General features: G+C 38.6%; 1 protein-coding gene and 1 pseudogene across 5 annotated transcripts in view; one reads left to right on the top strand and one right to left on the bottom strand.

The window, feature by feature from the left end:
* Positions 1–21,483, top strand: part of Atp13a3 (ATPase 13A3) — a 90,178-nt gene that overhangs the window by 23,411 nt on the left and 45,284 nt on the right. For 4 of the 5 annotated variants that reach the window (XM_008839036.2, XM_008839035.2, XM_029566392.1 and 1 more), the window contains 8 exons: positions 7,323–7,411; positions 9,645–9,818; positions 10,414–10,593; positions 10,810–10,880; positions 12,820–12,900; positions 14,699–14,768; positions 18,056–18,190; positions 19,410–19,482. In XM_008839036.2, coding sequence (XP_008837258.1) covers positions 7,361–7,411; positions 9,645–9,818; positions 10,414–10,593; positions 10,810–10,880; positions 12,820–12,900; positions 14,699–14,768; positions 18,056–18,190; positions 19,410–19,482 — 835 coding nt within the window. In that variant the 5' untranslated portion in view covers positions 7,323–7,360. The remainder of the gene's footprint in view (positions 1–7,322; positions 7,412–9,644; positions 9,819–10,413; positions 10,594–10,809; positions 10,881–12,819; positions 12,901–14,698; positions 14,769–18,055; positions 18,191–19,409; positions 19,483–21,483) is intronic. The other variant, XM_017799623.2, reaches the window with a different exon arrangement.
* On the bottom strand, positions 15,032–15,882 carry LOC103738858 (annotated as a pseudogene).

The raw sequence follows: 21,483 nt of genomic DNA, 5'->3' as shown, positions 1-21,483 counted from the left end.
TCTCTCCAGCCCCCATTTTTAGTTTTTTAAGAGTTCTCCACACTGTTTTCCCATAGGGGTTGCATGAGTTTGCAATCCCACCAACAGTGAATGAGCATTCTCCTTTCTCCATATCCTTGCCAGCATTTGGTATCATTTGTTCTCTTGATCCTAGCCAGTCTGATTGGGGTAAGGTGAAACCTTAGGGTGGTTTTAATTTGCATTTTCCTAATTATTAAAGATGTTGACACTTTGAGATGTTTTTTAGCCATCTTTATTTCTTCCTTTGAGAACTCTGTTTAGATCTTTAGCCTATCTTTTTTTTTTTTTTTTTTTTTGACTTTTTGAGACAGGGTCTCCCTGTAGTCCCTGCTGACCTGAACTACTATGTAGACCAGGCTGGCCTTGAACTCACAATGATCCACCTGCCTCTGCTGGGACTAAAGGCGTGCACAACCATGCCCATCTTTTAATTGGGTCATTTGCTTTCTCAATTCTTTGTTTTTTGAGTTCTTTATATATTCTGGATGTTAAACCTATGTCAGATGTGTCACTGGTGAAGATTTTTTCCCATTCTGTAGATTTTCTCTTCATTTTTTTTTTTTTTTTTTTTTCTTTTTTAATGAAGCCCCATTTGTCAGTTGTTTACCTTAATTCCTGAGCAACTGATATAAATTTAGGAAGTCACTTACCCCACTTATATCTTATAGAGGACTGTCTGTTTGTTTCTAACAGTTTCACAGTTTCAGATTTGATCCATTTGGAGTTGACTTTTGTACAAGGTGGAAGGTAAGTGTCTAGTTTCATTCTTCTACAGGTGGAGATCCAGTTTTGCCAGCATCATTTGTTAAAGATGCTGTCTTTCCTCCATTTTGTGTTCTTGGGACCTTTGTCAAGTATCAGGTGGCTGAAATTGAGTGTACTTGGATTTGGGTCTTCAATGATGCTCCATTGATCTGTGTATCTATTTTTGTGCCAGTACCATGCTGTTTTTATGACTACAGCTCTGTAGTATACTTTGAGCTCTTGTATAGTAATCCCCCCAGCGTTGCTCTTTGTGCTCAGGGTCGCTTTGGCTGTCTGGGGTCTTTTGTGCTTCCATATGAATTTAAGGATGGTTTTTTTCCTAATTCTGTGAAGTATGTCATGGGGATTTTGATTGGGATTGCATTGAATCTGTATATTGCTTTTGGTAGGATGGTCATTTTCATAATATTAATTCTTCCAATCCATGAGCATGGGAGGTCCTTCCATCTCCTGGTTTCTACCTCAATCTCTAAAGATTTAAAATTTTCATTGTCAAGATCTTTAGTGTCTTTGGTCAGATTTATTCCAAGATATTTTATTTTTGCAGCAATTGTGAATGGGACTATTTCCCTGTATTCTTTCTCCAGTTGCTTGTTGTTGATAATATAGAAAGGCTACTGATTTTTTTGTAGATTGATTTTTAAAACCTGCCACCATACTGAAAGTTTTGATCACTTCTAAGAGTTTTCTGGTGGAACTTTTGGGATCTCTTAGGTATAATATCATCTGCAAAAGTGATAGTTTGACCTCTTCTTTTCTAATTAGTACTCCTTTAATTTCCTTCTCCTGTCTTATTGCTCTAGCAAGAGTTTTAAGCACTATGTTGAAAAGTAGAGATAGCAGACATCCTTGTCTGGTTCCTGATTTTAATGGGAGTGTTTCCAGTTTTTCTCCATTTAGAATGATGTTGGCTGTGGGGTTGTTGTATATAGCTTTAATTATGTTGAACTATATTCCCTTCAGTCCAGTTTCCTCTAGGACTTTGACCATAAATGCATGCTGAATTTTGTCAAAAGCCTTTTCGGTATCTATTGAGATGACAATGTGGTGTTTGTGTTTAAGGCCATTTATATGATTAATGACGTTTATTGACTTGCGTATATTGAACCATCCCTGCTTCTCTGGAATAAAGCCTGCTTGATCATGGTGAATGATATTTTTGATGTACATCTGTATGCACTTTGCAAGTATGTTGAGAATTTTTGTATCTATGTTCATTAAGCATATGGATCTATAGTTTTCTTTTTTGGTTGTGTCTTTACCTGGTTTGGGTATTAGAGTGATGCTGGCTTCATAGAAGGAATTTGGGAGTTCTCTCTCTGTTTCTATCATTTTGAATAATGTAAGTAGTATTGGTTGGAGGTCTTCTTTAAATGTCTGGTAGAATTCTGCTGTAAATCCATCTGGGCCTAGACTTTTTTTAATTGGGAGGCTTTTGTATTACTATTTCGATTTTGTTATATGTTATGGGTCTGTTTAAACTGTTGATTTCTTAGTTTAACTTTGGTGGTCCCCATGATTTTAGATATCCATCCATTTCTTTTAGATTTTCAAATTTAGTAGTGTATAGGTTTTTAAATATTCCCTTATGGTCTGGATCTTTTGGGTGTCTCTTGTGATGTTTCCCCTTTCATCTCTGATTTTGTTGATTTGTATTTGCTCTTTTGGTTAACTGGGCTAAGGATCTGTCTTGTTCAGCTTTTCAAAGAATGAGCTCTTAGGTTCATTGATTCTTTGTATCATTTTCTTTGTTTCTGTTTCATTAATTTCTGCCCTGATTTTTGTTATTTCTTCTTTTCTGCTGGGTTTGGGTTTCATTTGTTTTTGCCTTTCTAGCATCTTGAGTTGCAATGTTAGGTCATTTATTTGGGCTCTTTCTAATTTTTTAATGTGGGTAGTTAAAGCTATAAACTTCCTTCTTAGGAATGCTTTTAAAGTGTTCCAGAGGTTGTGTTGTGTTGTGTTGTGTTGTACTTTTCATTGAATTCCAGGAATTCTTTTATTTCTTTCTTAATTTCTCCTTTGACCCACTCATTGTTTAGGAGTGTGTTGTGTAATCGCCATGAGTTCAGGTAGTGACTAGGGCTTTGTCCAGTATTGATTTTGAGCTTTATTGCATTGTGGTCCGATAGAATGCATGGAATTATTTCAATTTTTTTGGTATTTGTTGAAGTTTGTTTTGTGGACCACTATGTGGTCAATTTTTGAAAAAGTTCCATGGGGTGCTGAGTAGAAAGTGTATTCTTTGGTGCTTGGGTGGAATATTCAAAAGACATCTGTTAGGTCCATTTGATGTATGGTATCATTTAATTCAGACATCTCTATATTAATTCTTTGTCTAGTTGACCTGTCTAATGGAGACAGTGGGGTATTGAAGTCCCTTACTATTACTGAGTTGGGGTTAATCTGTGTCTTAAAGTCCTGTAGCATTGTTTTTATGAATTTGGGTGCACCAGGGTTTGATGTATATATGTTAAGGATTGTAATATCTTCTTGGTTAATTGTTCCTTTGATCAGAATGAAGTGACCCTCCTTATCTCTTCTGATTAGCTTTACTTTGAAGTATATTTTGTCAGATATTAGAATTGCAAGCCCTGCTTTTTCTTAGTGCCATTTGCTTGGAAAAATGTCTCCATTTCTACAGTGACATTAGGTTTAATATTTTTATTGGTTATTTGGTTGATAAACAAGATTTTCTTAACAGTTTTACCTGTGGGATAGTTTGAAATTATTTGGGTTTTACTTGGCTTTTCATGTAAGAAATAAACAGCTATTGCTGTCTAGCACAAATATCTTTGTCAGGTAGTAAGATCAAACAAATTTTCCTAGTGTCTGCTACTTGTCAACCATGTTGTGTACTAGTTAGATGAAAAGTGTGGAATCTAAAATGAGGGAGGTAATAGATCCACTGTATTCTGCAGTGACCGGCTGTATGTTATTTTTAAATTTTTATTTATTGCCGTGTGTGTGTGTGTGTGTGTGTGTGTGTGTGTGTGTGTGTGTGTGCACGCGCGCGCACCATGGTGCTTGTGTGCAGGTCAGAAGACAACTTCGAAGAGTTAGTTCTGTTCCTTCCATTTTAGAGTCAGGTGATCGAAAATTGATTTAGCAGCCTTGTGGAGCAAATGCTTTTACCCTCTTTGCCATCTCACTGGCTCTCTAACCTTATTTTAAACAGTGACTCAGACTTTAGATTCAGCCCTTTTATACTTCTGAAAATTACTGTGGAGGTTTTGTTTATGCTGGGTATATCTGTTGATACCATATTAGAAATTAAAACTGATACTTTAAATGTAGTTGGCCCTTAGTATTTGTGGAGGGTTGCTGTATTAAAACATTGGAGTATTGTGTATGTAACCCATGTATATTCCTCCTATATACCTTATCTGTAAATGACTCATAATACCTAATTCAATGCAAATGCTTTGTGAATACCTGTTATGCTGTATTATTTAGGGAATGATGACAGGAAAAAGTATACATGATCAGATATTTTTTCCCCTCAAATATATTTGACCCATGGTTAGTTGAACCTATGTATACAGAGCCCGTTGACTATAATTAGAATGGCTTACTACAAATCTTAGCTAAAATTATCTTTCTTGATTACAATAATCATAGTATTTTCTTCTAACATGGTTAGGTAGAGGGTTGCTGGCAGGCCAAATGGAAATGTATGTTGATTGACTCAGGATTTCTTCCAGTTTCTTGGTCTTAGGAAAAGTTTAGGAGAAATTTAGACCTATCTGACTGGAAGAAATTGATCCCCAGGGCTTTGCCAGCATTCAGGCAGCCTTTAGACTAGATATCCTCCACTGCTTCTATGGGCCACATGATCTGCTTGTCAAAGTGTAACTGCTGTGCCAAGCCCTGAACTCCCCCAGCAACTTCTGTTTCCATGAAAGACTTGTCTTTGTTTGGAAAATATTTATGAAGATACCCAACAGTGAGGCTGGAGAGATGGCTCAGTGGTTATGAGCACTGGCTGCTCTTGTAGTGGACCTGGGTTTATTTTCCAGCACCCACTTGGCAGCTAACAACAGTCTGTAACTCCACTTACGTGGGATCTTTTGACCTTTGAGGGCATTGCATCATGTATGTGCACTTACATACATGCAGGCAATACACATATACATACACATAAAAATTAAAATATATTTAAAACAACAATCGCTGACTTGATAACATTTATGTAACATTTCCCTGACAATACTTACTCTTTTTTTAAAAAGAAAATTGGCAAGAAAGATGGCAGCATTTTACATTTGCAAATCTCTATAATAATCTCTTCCTTCCCCTCCTTTTAATAATCCCCTTGGCTGGATTATTATTTGAATATTTGAAATACAGGAAGAATATGTCTGTGGACTCTGAGTTTTCTCCCTAGACGAGTCACAGGTACTAAGAGCAATCACAAGATTTCTCAGTGGACTTGAAATCCAGCAGGATTGGTCCAGTGCTCTCTATCGAAAGTACACCTGCTATCCTAATAGATTCTTGGCTAGAAATTGCTGTTATGTAGCAGATGTTAAGATGTTCTGAGAGCTAGACCTGGTGTCAAACATCTGTAATTCCAGCATGAGGCATAGGCTGGAATAATCATGAATTTGAGGCTTAGCCTGGCCTATATTAGGAGTTCCAGGTCTGCCTGGGTTACTTACTGAGAATCTGTTTTTTTTTTTTTTTTAAGGTTCTGGATACATGTATCACTATGTACACTTGCATACCTTTAATTCCATTGCTCTGGAGATGAATCTCTGTAGTAGGACCCTGTGAGATCGAGGCCAACTTGGCTATAGGGAGACTCTGTCAAAAAAAAAAAAGGTTTGGGGCTTGGTTTCCCTGCTGATACTTGTTTACTGTAATTCAAAGAATCAGTTCAGAAAATTCTGTATTTTCTCTCAAAATTTAAATTGTTCTGTATCTCAGCTGCAGCAGTATAAACTAATGAAATATACTGAGGATTATGGTTGTAAGGGAGAATCAAAAAGTGGAGGATCAAATAGTTTAAAATTTTTTTTATTTTGTGTGTGTGTGTGTGTGTGTGTGTGTGTGTATTTATTGCCCAGTGTAAGTGCACCCATGTCATGCAGTTCCTGAAAAGGTCAGAAGAGAGTATCATCAGATCCTTTGGAACTGGAGTTACAGATGGTTAGCCACCATTTGGGTCCTGGGAACTGAACCTTGGTCCTCTCCAAGAGCAGCCAGTGCTTTCATCTACTGAGCCATCCCTTCAGCCCCTACTTTGTTTTTGAGGTGCTGAGGATGAACCCAGGGTTTTGTGCATGATTGATAAGTGGTCTACAATTTAGCTATATCTCTAGCTATCTACTAACACTTTCAATGACTAAGATAGCAATTGAACTTTGATACATGTATCATAAGACTTCTCTTACTCACCATTGCTTTGGAAGAATTAAAATTTAATTTTTAGAAGAATATTCTGATGTATAATAAACGATAGAAATTAAAGTTTGCTAAGATTTTAAAATTATTCTTTGGCAGTTCCATACATGAATATAATGTATTTTGATATACGCATCCCCCATTATCTTTTCTTAACCCTCTGCTATTACCATAGAACCCCCCCCCCATAAGATAGCTTCCAAATTTCATCTTTTTGTTTTTGTTTGTTTTGGTGACAAATTGACTCCCCTCTTTTCCTTGTAACCATTAACTGCCAGTAGCGTCTCAGGGAGGGTAGGGCCTCTTGAGCCCCTCCTCCATGGGTGATAAAATGTTGATGGGCCCTATTTTAGGTAGTTCATGTGCAGGTAACCACAGCTGCTGTAATTTTATGAGTACAACTGTCATGTCATGTCCAGAGGACAGTATTTCACAACATTCCTCCCATCCTTTTGCTTCCTCCCTGTTCCAATTCCTGAACCTTGGAAGGGATGCTGTAGATGTTCCATTTCCGGTTGAAGTCTCAGTAGGTACTTATTCTCAGCACTTTAACCAATGTGAATCTGTGTATTAACTGCTGCCCATTGCAAAACTAGTTTTCTATGGCCAAGGTATGAGAGCAGCAATAATCTTTGGGTAGAAACAAATATTTTAAGGTAGTTTGAACAAAACAAAACAATAGTGTAGGCTCCCCTCAGGGCCTGTGACTTCCCCAGCCATGGGCTTTAGAATAGGTTTATAGGTACAAGGCATGACTTTCCACCTGTGGAGTGAACCGCAAATCCAATGAGAAAGTGCTTCATTACCTATATAATGGTCATAACACTATTGTATCCATGAGGGCATCTTGCCTGGCAGGTTGGTATTGTATCATGCAGGGGCCCTCATCTGGGTAAGACTGTTGATGACTTTTCTCCCACAGAAACCTGCATGGCACCTTCTGGCACCAGGATAGCTATCTAGCTGGAAGTTTCCAGCTTAGTTCCAGCTTGATTTCACTACGTTCTGTATTCATAGTGTATGGTGTCTTCTGCACTAGGGTTTTACCATCTAGTTCTTGTGAACAATCAAGCTGTACTCAAGTTTTTAGAAAGTCAAAATTTGTTTCTTTTTCCTTCACCTATCTTCAGCTATTGTGAAACACAGGATCTTTCAAACCACTGTAGAGATGGACAAAGAAGAAAGGAAGACTATCAACCAGGGTCAAGAAGATGAAATGGTAATCAGCTCCGTAATTTTGTAGGGAGTAGAAAAGTACAATTAGGAAAAAAAGAAGCCAACATAGGCTGGACACAGCCTAGTGATAGAGTGATTGCCTAACTAATTGCTGAGGCTAGTTTGAGCCCTAGTAGAATACACCCAACATAAATCTGAATTTTTGTGTCTTGACTGAGGTGAGTGTTTGGTTTGCCTTTTTTTTTTTTTTTGTTGTTGTTGTTGTTTTGTTTTTGAGATAAGGTCTCATGCAGCCCTGGATGGCCTGGATCTCGCTATGTAGGCAACAGTGGTCTCCATCTCACAGAGATCTGCCCTCTGAACCTCCCAAATGCTGGGATTAAAGGAGTGTGCCACCATGCCCTGCCTGACTGAGTTTTTAAATTGAGATTTGTAATTTATCTCTTAGCTGGTGTTTAGTATAATTCCCTTCCCTTTTCACCCTTCTTCCTTTTTTTAAAAATTTGACACAAGGTCTCACTCTAGCCTAGGCTAACCTAGAAATTACTGTGTCACTGTCTACCCCAGGCTGGCTTCAAACTTGTGGCAATCCTCCTGCCTCAGCCTGAGTCCTGAGTTTAGAGGTGTGAACCATCATACCTACCTAACTCCCTTTTCACTTGTAACCTGATAGAACTCAAGGAAAAGAAAGGTGTTTTTATAGTTGATTTTAAAATGTTACATTATCTAATACTGAAGTATAATCCCAAATAAAGGTTTTTTTTTTTTTTTTTACTTTAAAATTTTTATTTATTGGGGCGTGTGTGTGTGGTGTGTGTGTGTGTGTGTGTGTGTGTGTGTGTGTGTGTGTATAGATGCCTGTGTGGCATGGCATGTATATGGCAATCAGAGGATAACTTTCAGGAGTTGGTTCTTTCTACTGTGTGTCCTAGTGATTGAACTCGGGTCATCAGGCTTACATAGCAAGTGCTTTTTCCCACTGAGCTATCTCACTGTTTATCCCAAAGGAAGATTTCCATTAGTGGTTTATAAAGTTGAAAAATTGGCTTAATTAAAACAAATGACTTATCAATTCTTTGTTGAGGGGTGGGAATAGAGATATGTCAGGTAAAATATAAGATGCCCTAAGATAATCAAAGAATAAGTTATGTTGTCTCCCCTCCCCTACCTTACATGGCTCAAAATGACCTCAAATTCACCATCCTCCTGTCTTAGCCTTTCAGGGCATGTACCACTTCACCATGTTAAAAAATAAGTTTTTAGTATAAGCATGTGCCAGATGTTGCACGGAATAAACTTAAGTTTTCTACTGATTATTTGAAATTTACATTTAACTAAGCCCTCAGTATTTTGATTTTCTTTTTTTTGTAATATTTGGCAGCCATTGTGTGTGGGTATGTAAGAATAGTTAAAATAATTTGGGTTAGTGAGTCAGATTGATAAATCACAGTGGTATTGGACAAGTTAGCAAATCACTAAATAAAAACTTACTAAATGTAGTGGTGCTGGATATGGTGATGCATACCTTATAATCCTAACACGCAGGAGGTGGAGGCAGGAGGATCATGAATTGGAGACTTTCAGTACATAATGAGTTCCAGGAAGGCCAGCATGGGGCATATGAGACCCTGTCTCACAGCAAGCTCTTTTACCCACTGAGCCGTCTTACTGGCCCAGGAACCTAAGTCCAGTCATCAAATGAGATATGAGTGGAAAAAATGGTGAAATCTAAACACTGAGTATAATTAATAGTAATGTGCGTTTTTGACAAATGTGGCGGAAATTGGATGAAGAGGCAATAAGAATGTTAATTGTTTTTTTTACTACTTGTGTATGTCTAAAATTATTGCAGAATGAAAACTTTATTAAACTATCTGGAAGAATTAAAAAGGTCTATAAAAATGAAATAATAAAAATTGTAAGAAAGTATACTAAATATGAAATCTGTGTTAGCGGGAAATAATTTATTAAACATGTAGAATTAAAACCATAAAAATGTATTGGTAAATTATCAGTTGAGAAAATTAGTTTGTATTTTTGTGTTTTTTTGAGCCTGGGTCTCCCTATATCTCCAGCTGGTTTGGAAACTCTTAGATCAGGCTATCCTCAATCTCACAGAGCTCCGTGCTGCCTCCCCCAAGTGCTGGGATTACAAGTGTGTGTCACCACACCGTGGGAAAATACAGTTTGTGACAAGACAAAAGTATTTAGCTTTAATGTATCTGTTTTATCTCTTGTAGCATTTGCTAATTCATGTGATTACTGTGTCCTTGCAGGAGATACATGGCTATAACTTATGCCGCTGGAAGCTTGTCATTGTTTCTTTAGGTGTGATCTGCACTGGTGGGTTTCTCCTCCTCCTCCTCTACTGGATGCCTGAGTGGCGGGTAAAAGCTACCTGTATTAGAACTGCAGTTAAAGACTGTGAAGTGGTGCTGTTAAGGACTACTGTAAGTCTATGTATTTATGAGTAGCCGATTATTCAAGAAGTGAAATAATGGTTTTGTGTAACCTATTTCAGAATAGTAAAACTGGAACATCATTGCTAGGGCATAATGGAGAATGTAAAGTCTGGTACAGTATGACTGAAGTGTGAATACTGTTAGGTGATTAGACTTTAAAGAAGTCTTTAAGCTGATGATGTTATCCTCTTTTTATTTTTAGCTCTTGATTTATTAGATATTTTGTCCTTTTAGGATTATATCCCAGACCACTCATTGACTAGACCAGCTTCCTCTACACTCTGTGATGCTGTGTCTCGGACAGCTTGTTTAAACCCTAACTTGGAAGCATTTTATAAGAGACTGTCACATTTAGTGTTCAATATATACTTAGGTAAATTAAGGAATTGTGATTTGTATGGAATGTATTGATGTTTGTACTGGTAAATATGCCATAAAAGTAATGATATTTTTCACTTTGAATGAGTAGGGAATGACATTTATTTTCTCAGCAATAGATGGCTAAATGGATAATTTGGGATTAAATACAGTTAATTATACAATATACATAATTGACTCTTGACCTTTCTCCCCTTCTTCCAAGGATGAATTCAAAATGTGGTTTTGTGCAAAAATTCGCTTTCTTCCTCTGGAAAGTAAACCAACTTTGGATACAAAATCTTTAGTTAAGATTTCTAATGGCCATGCAGTTCATTTAACTGAGAATCTAGCTGAAGAAAATAGGCGTGAGATGAACAAACATTCACAGACTCAGTCACAACAGGTACTGTGATCTAGTGTCAAAGTTTCTTTGAAGAACCATTATTAACATTTTATACTATCATATAGCTTATAATTTTATATTTATAGTTACTGTTTGAGATTAGTTTATATTCTTGTAAAATATGTCAGTTTTTAAGTGTTAATAGAAGAAATAAATTGCATGTTACAAGAAGTGATGATGATAAGCTCTTTGATGTAATATTTATGTGTTCCACAGATTCGTTATTTTACCCACCATAGCATAAAATATTTCTGGAATGATACCATTCACAATTTTGATTTCTTAAAGTAAGTATCTTTGTTTTGCTTGTATTATATTATGACTATCCTGAAAATGTTGTAGTAAAAAGAGACTCCATTCTAGTGTTAAAAAAGTTAATGAGGTTTGTATTTTGTAACTCTTCATTTATCATTAACATTGCTCCAATTTTATCTAAGATTTATTGACCATTTTTAAGTAAGTCTCACTTGTAACTTGTACAACCTTGACAAAATTTGCATAAAATTTAAAAGCAGGCTGAGTATAGTGATGCGTGCCTGTGAGTGCAGCACTCAGGAGGCTGAGGTACACAAAGACCTCAAATTCCAGACCAGCCTGGACTGCATGGTAAAGACCCTATTGCCAGGAATAGGAGCAGAGTTAGTCTACTGGGTTTGGATTCTTGCATTCTTTTCATGTTCACTTCAAAGTAAATTAGAGTGTACCTCATACATACGTATTTAGCATTGTTTTGTTTTGTTTTTGGTGTGCACTGGGCTGAGGGTTAACCATAGGACTCAATCAAGCATGCTAATAAACAGCATTTCTCCCACTGATCTGCCCTCATGCTCTGTCTTGAGTATCTGAATTAATTGCTTCCTGTGTTGACAGTCCTATTTGTATTTGAGGAATCAAGTACTTTGTAAATTGAAAGTTTTACTATCTGGATAAGAAACAAGACACTGACAAATGTGTGACCCTTGGATGGGATAAATTGGAGTAATACCTTAAATTTTTTTCTGTTTTTGTAGAGAGTTTGAGTTATACAAATAATTTGGATTAGGCATTCTTTAAGAGATGGGGTCTGGGTATGTTGCCCATATTGTCCCCAAATTTCTGGGCTCAAGTGATCTTCCTTTTGTAGATTTCCCAAGGATTCCTCTTGTAACTATTATTAAGAGCAGTTGTTTTAAAAAAAATGATTAAATATCTTTGCTTTAGAGAGTGGAGGACTTTTTAAGTGTAACAGAAACAAGAAATCAAGACTTTTTCAGATATTAATGCCTGTTGTTTTACCTGGCATGCTAACAAATAAGAATGTTCCTGAATGGGCCTGGCCATTTTCACAAGCCTAATTCAAAAGATTAAGAGCTGTTGCTTTAAGGAAAAATGCCACTGACCTATAATCTCGTTAAAAATGTAGGTGCTGGTTCCTATCTGTCCCTACTGCCTCCTGGAGAGGTCATCAGCTTCAGTGGGAAAAGTGTTGAATATATTTGTTGTATGGGCTCTGCCAGGCATTGAAACCTGTTAAGTTTAAACTTACCCAGTGATAGCAATGAATTGTAGAGCTTAGCTTAACTGTTGTGTAAATTGTAGAAAGGAATTGGAATTAAATACGTGTTTAAGTCTTTTTACTTTTAGAGTTGCTTGGTGTCACAGTTTCAATAAGCATAATTGTGATATTTGGTGGAAAAGTAGGTGCTAGTGAGGTCTAGTAGGTATTATTCTAGGTCTTTGCAATTTATGATCATAAGTTCTGTACTCTAAACCAAGGTATGTATTAGCTCAGAAAAAGATTTAGATTGGTGCTTTGTGGAGATGGAAGGAAGTGAATAGGATTTCGTAGATTAAAGCTAAAATTTTTAACGTGGAAACTGATAAGTAAAAAGTTAAACCTTTAGAATTCTCATTAATTATGCTTTAATTTTAAGTTTTATTAGTTTAATTAATTGGTAGCTTTGCAACTTGTTAAAGATAATGATACTATATAAACATGAGTATTTAGAGCTGTGACAAATGCAGTGAATAAAACTTAGTTGAGTCTGAGACTTAGGTCATTCATTATTGTTTCTTTTAAGAATTTGAGATTTAAAAATTCTCATTTCTAAATTTCTTGTTAAAGATTTCTAAGAAACTTGTAAGGAAGTTTTTAAATTCTTAAAATCAAGCATATAGAAAAATGAGGCATTAATAAATTTGGATATTTTAAACTTTGTTTAAAGTAAAAACTTTGGATTTATTTAGGGGACTGGATGAAGGTGTTTCTTGTACATCAATTTATGAAAAGCATAGTGCAGGACTGACAAAGGGGATGCATGCCTACAGGTAATTTTTATCCAACTAAAGTTAGCGCTGTTTTCAAGATACCTAAATTCAGAACTATATACAGCCAATCCTTTACCATATAATGCATATCAACAGGTATTTGAATACTACAGACTAGTAGTTGAAACCTTACTGATACTTTGAGTAAAACTCTGTTTAAGAATTATAAAAATGTTAAAGTTGATATCTCTTAAATTATACCATATTTCATCAATTCTAAGATGCAAATATTCTCATATTTTCCTCTCTCTAAAACTGGGATGTGTAATACAGTATCATCCTTTGCTTGACAGAAGTTTTATCTTTCTTGGTTATACATAAAATAATGGTATGCTTTGTAAATTGGTAACATCTTAGATTTTCTGAAATGGGAATTATAAGCATGATCTGGGAGTCACTGCTATGAACGTATGAAACTAGGAGCCATACTTTTTTCATTGTGTTCTTTGTAAAAGTATAAAATATGCTGGTGTGTTGCATATTTTAAAGATACATGCATGTTTTTTCAGCATTTGAACAAAAACTGTTCATTCAGACATGGCACATTACAAAAGGCTAAAATTACAGTATCGTACAGTGTACTATTACAAGAGATTAAGGGGAAGGATTTATGGGTTTGGGAGAAGGGGCACGACTGGAAATGGAATTCAGGACCTCACACATATGTGCTAGGCAAGCACAGTACTACTGAGCTATATCATCAAGCCCTGAGCAACTTTTTTTTTAAGACAAGTTCTTATGTAGCCCAGCCTAACCTCCAACTCAACTATATAGCCAAGAATGGCCTTGGACTCCTGATTTCCTTGTCTCTGCCTCCCAAGTGCTGAGGTTACAGGCATGTGCCACCATGCTTGATCTTCTGCTGTTCTTGGGATTGAACCCAGGGCTTCCTGCATGCTAGGAAGCAGCAACCTCAGCCCCCTAAGCAACTTTTTAATAGCATCTTCTAAAAGATTTCAAATGTACAATATTTTAAAACGAACTCTCTCTTTTTTTTTTTGGTCTTTTTGAGACAGGGTCTCCCTGTAGCCCCAGCTGGCCTGGAACTCACTATGTAGACCAGGCTGGCCTTGAACTCACAGAGATCTGCCTGCCTCTGCCTCCCAAGTGCTGGGATTAAAGGCGTGTGCTCCCATGCCCAGCTAAAATGAACTCTCTTAGTGAAATAGTCTCAATAGAAAAAGCAATAGTGCCAGTTCCCTCAAAGTTATTTGATTTCTTACAAAAAGTTTCCTAAAATTTGTTCAATAAGAGATTCTTAGCTGGGCGTGGTGGTGCACGCCTTTAATCTCAGCACTTCTGAGGCAGATGTAAGCTGATCTGAGGAAAAGGTCAGCTGAGGCTACAGGGAGACCTGAACTCACAAAGACAGAGAGAGAGAGAGAGAGAGAGAGAGAGAGAGAGGCATTGTGGCTTATATCTATAGTCCCAGCACTTGAGAGGCCTAGATAGGAGGATTCCCATCTTTTTGAAGTCAGCCTGGGCAGTCTTGATATAACAATAAAATGAACCTTTTGCTTAGGTGGCTATTTCTGATTAGTAAGAAGGATTCTTGTCACATATTAAGATGAGAGACAGTGAAATAAAATACTAACAGCATAGTTTTTCAGTGTTAACTTATTTGAATAATATATAATGTAGGTAACTTTTATGTTTTAGCATTTTTTTTTAAGTAGGAAATCTTAGTCATGGAAAAACTTTAAAAAACAGACTCTAAAAACAATCTGGCTTGAACCATGTCTAATGCAATACCTATCCTAAACTATATTAATAGAGTTATTCTGTTTTCCTGTTATAGAAAGTTGCTTTATGGAGTAAATGAAATTGCTGTGAAAGTGCCTTCTGTGTTTAAGCTTCTAATTAAAGAGGTAAGACTGTTGTATATAACCTCACATTTGTGATAACAGTCATTGATTTGGAAAGAGCCAAGATGTACTCTTGACTTTCTGTTTCATAACTTTGCTTTTTTGTTGCTGGTTTTTGTTGTTGTTGTTGTTGTTGTTGTTGTTTTTGAGATCTGTCCCTAGACAAGGTAGAATGGTTGTATTTTTCTGAATGACTGGAGAGGGCATCTGGGTTTCTCCTTCTGAGCGGTAGTATTGTTAGTCTGACTTCGTTGGTGGCCTGGCTGTTATTGATGCTTGGGTGGAATCACCACTAGTGGCTCCCGGTACTTGGGCCGCCACATGAGGACCTGAGCGTCATTGGCATTGGGCTTGACCAGGGCGCTGGGCAGGATAAGTTCGTTTTTGCTCAGGATTTTGGGCTGGTCCTGAGCCATGGGCTCCCGCAGTCGGGAGCACTGGCACAGAGGCCGGTTGGGGTTCACCTCAATGCTGAGCTGCATGCGCCAGTGCAGCGTCTGAAGGATGATCGTGTCATTGGTTGAGGTGTTGGTGGCCTCCAGCCTCATAGTAAATCTCTGAACCCCGTAGATGTTGGTCAGTTTAGCCACGTTGCTCTCGCTGACAGGGCACCGCCCAGAAGACACTGGCATAAAAGTTATCATTCATGCTGATGATGAACTTGGAATCTCTCTGTGGGGTCCACGATTGTACAGGTTTCGCTGGTGTTACCGTACCAGGGGTAGTTCACCCCGTTTGAGTCACTGATGGCCTCGATCTTGCCCGTCTAAAGATCAGGGAGCTCCCAGCTGGACATGCCTTGCTTCCCGTACTGGTTATAGAACTCCATATGACTACATGCCTGAATCCAGCCAACAATCCAAGTCTCCTTCTTGGGCATGGGTGGCATGATCACCTGGACAGAGGCCCGGAAGTGGGGGGTCCGGTAGCGCAACAGCACGCAGGAGGACTTGACGATGTTGGTGGGGATGGGGTCGATGGAGGCTTTCATATCAATCACTGTGATCCCTTCTCAGAAGACTCTGGCTTTGCCTCTGATGCTCTGAATACAGCCCATGGCACACAAGACCGCTCTAATCTCCAGGGAAGGCCAGCAGTCCCAGAAATAACAGGGCATTGAAAGGACGGAGGGTTGCAGGACCCAGTGCAGAGGGTGCAATCTAATGTCAAAGCTCAAGACCAATATCCATAGGACAGAGAACTTTACTGAGTGGCAGGGTTTTGCATAGCACTACCAGGGCCTGGTTATAAATAAGGAATCTGCTGCATCTCAAGAGCCCTGGACACTCTCCTAGCAGTGGGCAAAAGCCACCGATATTCTTTGGGTTTAAAAACAAGAAAGTTTGCAGTTTAATGGATAAACATGTTGTTCTGACATCCAGCCCTCCATCCAGGCACATAAATAAGGAAGGCTCAGTTGCCTGCGCACACACACCCGGCCACACAATCGGTTGGAGAGCAGTTTCCGTTCAATCGAGGAGGTCCCGGTGCCCTGCGGAGTGGCAGCCCACCCGCAGTTCCCAGAAAGCACGCTCCTGGGTCCCTACCGGCGCCCACTTCCGGGCGCCCCGCGTGCTCCTTCGCTGCTGTTGTCGCGGGCATCTGTGCGCTTCTTGTTTAGCCTGGGCAGTTGAGGACCTGCCCCTGGGGCCTCTCCAAGTGCTTGGGTCGTCGCCCTCCGGACACCACCGACCCCACCGCTGGCACGTTCTCGGGGAGCCCCCCACTTCCCCTGGACAGTGTCCCTTGGTTCTGTCTACTAGACTCTGGGGACGACGAGGCCGCCCCGGACCCCCAACGCCCCTCCTGGCTCGGGGCTGTTGGGGTGGCCCGGGGGCGGAGGGCCGCGGCTCGGGGCTCTCTCACCCCCACCCTGCGCACTGCCTTTATTTTATGATCATGATGAACAGGCTGTCACCACTCTGCCCCGCCACGTGCCGCAGCCGCCTAGCGCGCCACGCGCTGCCGCCCTCTGCTGCAGCATTGAAAGGCAACCAGGTCAAACTTTGCAGAAACCCTCGTCTGGCAGAGCTCAGGGGGCGCCCGCGCCCTGGGGGATGCAGGTAGGCAGGCGGGCGCCAACTTTGTATTTTATTTGGAAAGTGAAAATAGAGAAAAATTTCCTCCCCAGCAGGGAAGGTATTTGGGTTATGTAGTTTTGTTTTTATTACATACTTTTCCTTCCCTCCCTTTCACCTCCCCCAAAAGAAATTTCATGTGGTGTATTACTGGAAATTTGGAAATCAGCATATGACATATGATTGATTTTGGTAACTTGGCCATGGTCTGGGAGGAAACATGTTGGTTATTGCAGTGCAGGTTCATTTGTAAGTGCCATGGTTATGTGAGTAAAGGATTGTAGATAAGTAAAGGAAGATGGTGAGTAACTGTCTCACAGAGGAAGGCTTGCCAGTCTTTGTTCTGATATTTTGACTATAGATAAAAAGTTGTATTGGGTGGATACTTGTACAAGAAATATGATTGTTTCCCACCAGTTTCTTAGAGTAGATATAATGATGCCTGCAAACGTGGCATAGTGTAATGATTAAAAATGTTGGAAGCCTGATTTGTAATACTGCTTGTTAGTTAGGATCTTTGACTTTTAGAAAATGTTTCTGCCTTCTGCTTCTGTATGTGTAAAGTTGAAATAACCTCTTAATTAATGTTTCATTTGGGTTTGAGGGTAAAATGGGACTATATATGAAAGTGCCTTCACTATGTAAGTATCAATTTTAAGACATTAAAAGATAATAATGAAGATAAAATTGGGTAAAAAGTTTGTTACCAAGGCTTCCTAGTCTTATTTTTATTCAAGATTAAAAGAAGTTTCTCAAAGGAAACAAGTTAATCCATTATCACAAATCTAGCTTTCCTTTGTATTCGAGTGGACTTATAAGTTGTAAGTAAATTTGTGTTTGAGTCAAGCAAAATGTTCTGTTTGATTAAAAATTGTATGTTTTATAAGCCCAGAGCATAGTAGTTATTGGAAATATTTTAAAGCAGAATGCAGAACAGCTTAATTGACACACTGTAGCCTTTTCTAGATGAATCTGTATCTTAACTTGGTATGAATCTAAATGAATGCAAATACTTGGAGCTTACTGATTTGAATTCTAGTAACTTAATGGGAAATGAGAATATACTAAGATACTGCCGTACACTTTGGAGTACTATAGAGCATATCCTTTCAAGTATGTGATTGGTTTCTTCTCCAGTGAAATGATGGAGAATCAGCCTGCATGTTTATAAATATTCCATTTTTTTGACTTTTAATATATCTTGTTTTTTAGGTTCTCAACCCATTTTACATTTTTCAGCTGTTCAGTGTTATACTGTGGAGCATTGATGAATACTATTACTATGCCCTAGCCATTGTGATTATGTCCATAGTATCGATTGTAAGCTCACTATATTCCATTAGAAAGGTAAGTCAGAATTAGAGGTTTCTGAAATATATTTGCATTTTGTAATATCTTGTAAAGTGTGTATAATAGTACTTTTGGCACAAAGTAAAATAGTAACCTTAATTTTATTTGCATGAATTCTTTCTCTGATCCCCTTCCCCTCTCTCCCTTCACTCCCTTTTGTACTTGTTTTTGTTTTTTTGTTTTTTGTTTTTTTTTAATTGAGACAAGGTCTCTTGTAGCCCAGCCTTGATCTGTGGTCTTAAGCGAACTGATCTTCCCACTTTCACCTAAGTACTGAGATGGTAGGCGTGTGCCATCATGCTTGGCCCTCTGGCCTTCTGGGCTTTTCTTTCCTTCCTTTCTTTCTTCCTTCCTTTCTTTCTTTCTTTCTTTCTTTCTTTCTTTCTTTCTTTCTTTCTTTCTTTCTTTCTTTCTTTCTTCCTTTCACTTTTTTTTTAAAGGGGAGCAGATGTTATTTTTTCACTTTTTGTGGTACTGGAGTTGAAACTCACTGAGTTCCTCCTTCAGACAGACATTTTTAGGGTCAAATTACTACATAGTCATTCAGATGTCATAGGGATCTATATTTGCTTATTAAAGAGTGGAATACTGAAAGGATGGTTCCCTTGTTTTCAAGGCTGCCACATTGAAAGTGCTTCTTGTTTTGAGGTAAAAGCAATACTTTTTGAATCCTTTTTTTCTTTTTCCTTTTTTTTTAGAGAGAGGGAGAAAGAGTGGGGGTGGGTGGGTGTGGTGTGGTATGGTCGGGTACATTTATGCTTGTTTGAATGTGTGTGTGTATTTGAGTTTTTCTGGAGGCCCCAACTTGACATGAGGTGTCTTCCTGGATCCCTCTCCACCTTACTCATTGAGGTAGGATCTCAATTGAATCCAGAGCTTGCTGATTGGACTAGTTTGGCTAGTCAGCATTCTCTGGGGGGATCTGTCTCTTGGGTGCCTCTGCCTTCTGAGTGCTGGAATTATAGGCAGACTGCCTCTCCCACTTGACATATTCATGAGTGTTGTTTGGGATCTAAGCTCGAAAAGTAAGAGCCTTATCCACTGAATGCTCTCCCTAGCCCCTGACTCTTGACTTTTTATATAAGATAGAGCAATAAGACATCAATCACAGTAATGTACCTCATTTTTTTTTTTTTTTTTTAGCATTCTTGCTCTTTTAGTATCTTCAGGAATAGGTTTATGTTTGTTAGTATTTAATTTCATTCTTTTCTTTCAGCAATATGTTATGTTGCATGACATGGTGGCAGCTCATAGTACCGTGAGAGTTTCAGTTTGTAGAGTAAATGAAGGTAAGTACTTCAGGTGAGGGTTCAAAGAATAACAAATGCACGCCCCCCCAATCCCATTAATTGCTCATGAAGTAAATCCATTTTGTGAGTGTATGTGTGTGTGTGTACACACGTGTATGTATCTGTATGCCATGACATATATGTGATCAAATGACAGCTCATGGGAATCAGTTCTCTCCTTACCATGTGGGTTTGACTTCAGCCTTCAATTAGGCTTGGAGGCAGGCTCCTTTACCCACTGAACCATGTCTCCAGACATTTATTTATTTTTGGATTAAAGGATTGATAATAACCATTTAGGTTTCTGAGTTTATGTCAAGTTCATTTATGTAAATTTGTATATATCTTTTTTGTACTGTGTGGTAGGTACCAGACTCTCTCTGGGTGTTAAGTCTGGTTGGAAAGACAGATATACAATAACAAAGTATGATAAGTACAGAGATGAGAGAACTTAGTCCTAGGGAGAACTTGTGTATAAAAGCATTGGGAATGGCATCTTCGAAGTAAGTCTTAAGTGGTATTTGAATTAGCTAAACAGGGACAAATGATAAGTTGGTAGATGGGGAGAGGATATTAAACACCTAGGGGCCTGAAATTCAAGATTGTGTAGTCATTGTAAGAACTGAAATTCAGCAAAGGCACATGAAGCAAGTAAATGATGAATGGGGCATAGTTAAGGAATTTGGATGTATCCAAAAGGCAATGGGAACCAGTAAAGGGCTTGAAGTAGAGGAGTGACATGATCCTGTTTGTCCTTTGCAAGAAACAAATAATCCTTCCATGTTTAGACTTATTTAGAAGAGAGCAATACCGAAGACATGACCTGGAGCAAGATAGGAGTTACAATGATGATGAGAAAGAAAATGGGTTTGAATGATACTGAAACGTAGGCATTGAACAAGATTTGATGATAGTTGAATGTGAAGTCTCAGAGGTATGAGGGAAGGTGGATGGATGGATGGATATTGGTGGTTTTTAAGTACCCAGGAAATACTGAAAGACAAACAGGGATTTTAGTAAGGAGAATGTCTGGAACATCTAGGTTTGCCTACTGAGATGTTGAAGAGGGAAGGAGAGATAGCATAGCACCATAGTCTTTGGAGGCAGTAACTACTTTAATTTCTTCAGAATACCAAATCAGTCTTCATTTTTATATATTCTCTCCCTTTTTTCTTCCCATCCTCTCACTTCCTACTTAATGGTAGACAACAGTTTTATTACCAAGCTTCTCCTACCACCATTTTTTTGGGGGAGAGAGGGGTCTTTTGAGACAGGGTCTCCCTGTAGCCTCAGCTGTCCTGGAACTCACTATGTAGACCAGGCTGGCCTTGAACTCACAGAGATCTGCCTGCCTCTGCCTGAGTGCTGGGATTAAAGGCGTGCACCACCACACACAGCTCCACCACCACTTTAAAAAAATATTTATATTTTTTATTTTATGTGTATGAATGTATTGCCTGCATGTAAGTGCACCCGTATCTTGCAATGCCCATGGAGGTCAGTAGAGGGCGTTGGGTTCTCCTGGAACTGGAGATATGGATGATTGTTAGCTGCCACGTGGGTTCTGGGAATTGAACCCAGGTCCTCTACAAGATCAGCAGTGTTCTTAACCACTGAACCATCTCTTACCACCCCCTTAAAAATTTTTTTTTTTAAGAAAACTAGGTAAGACTGCTAAATTGGCTAATCTGGCCTCAACTTTGCCATCCTAAAGCTTCCAAGTACCTGTTATTACAGATATACACTGTGCCCAGTTCAGTCTCCATTGACTCTGTAGACTATATCCAAGTGATTGCTTCTTTCCTGGTCACTTCCTCTCACTGAGAGGATACCCTCAGTTAGCTGCAATCATACTTGCAGGTTATTTTTTTTAAGTAGTCTAAGCTGAGGGTGACCTTGACCTTGTGATTTTCCCGCTGCTGATCCCCAGGTTGCTGGGATTATTGCCAGAACTATAATACCTCATGGTTTTTGGTGCTTTTTAGACAAGGTTCTCAAACT

Source organism: Nannospalax galili, unplaced genomic scaffold (genome assembly GCF_000622305.1).
Source record: "Nannospalax galili isolate Female #2095 unplaced genomic scaffold, S.galili_v1.0 scaffold599, whole genome shotgun sequence".
Classification (NCBI taxonomy): Eukaryota; Metazoa; Chordata; class Mammalia; order Rodentia; family Spalacidae; genus Nannospalax; species Nannospalax galili.
The sequence above is the reverse complement of the archived record's forward strand: the minus strand, read 5'-3'. Positions and strand labels throughout refer to the sequence as shown.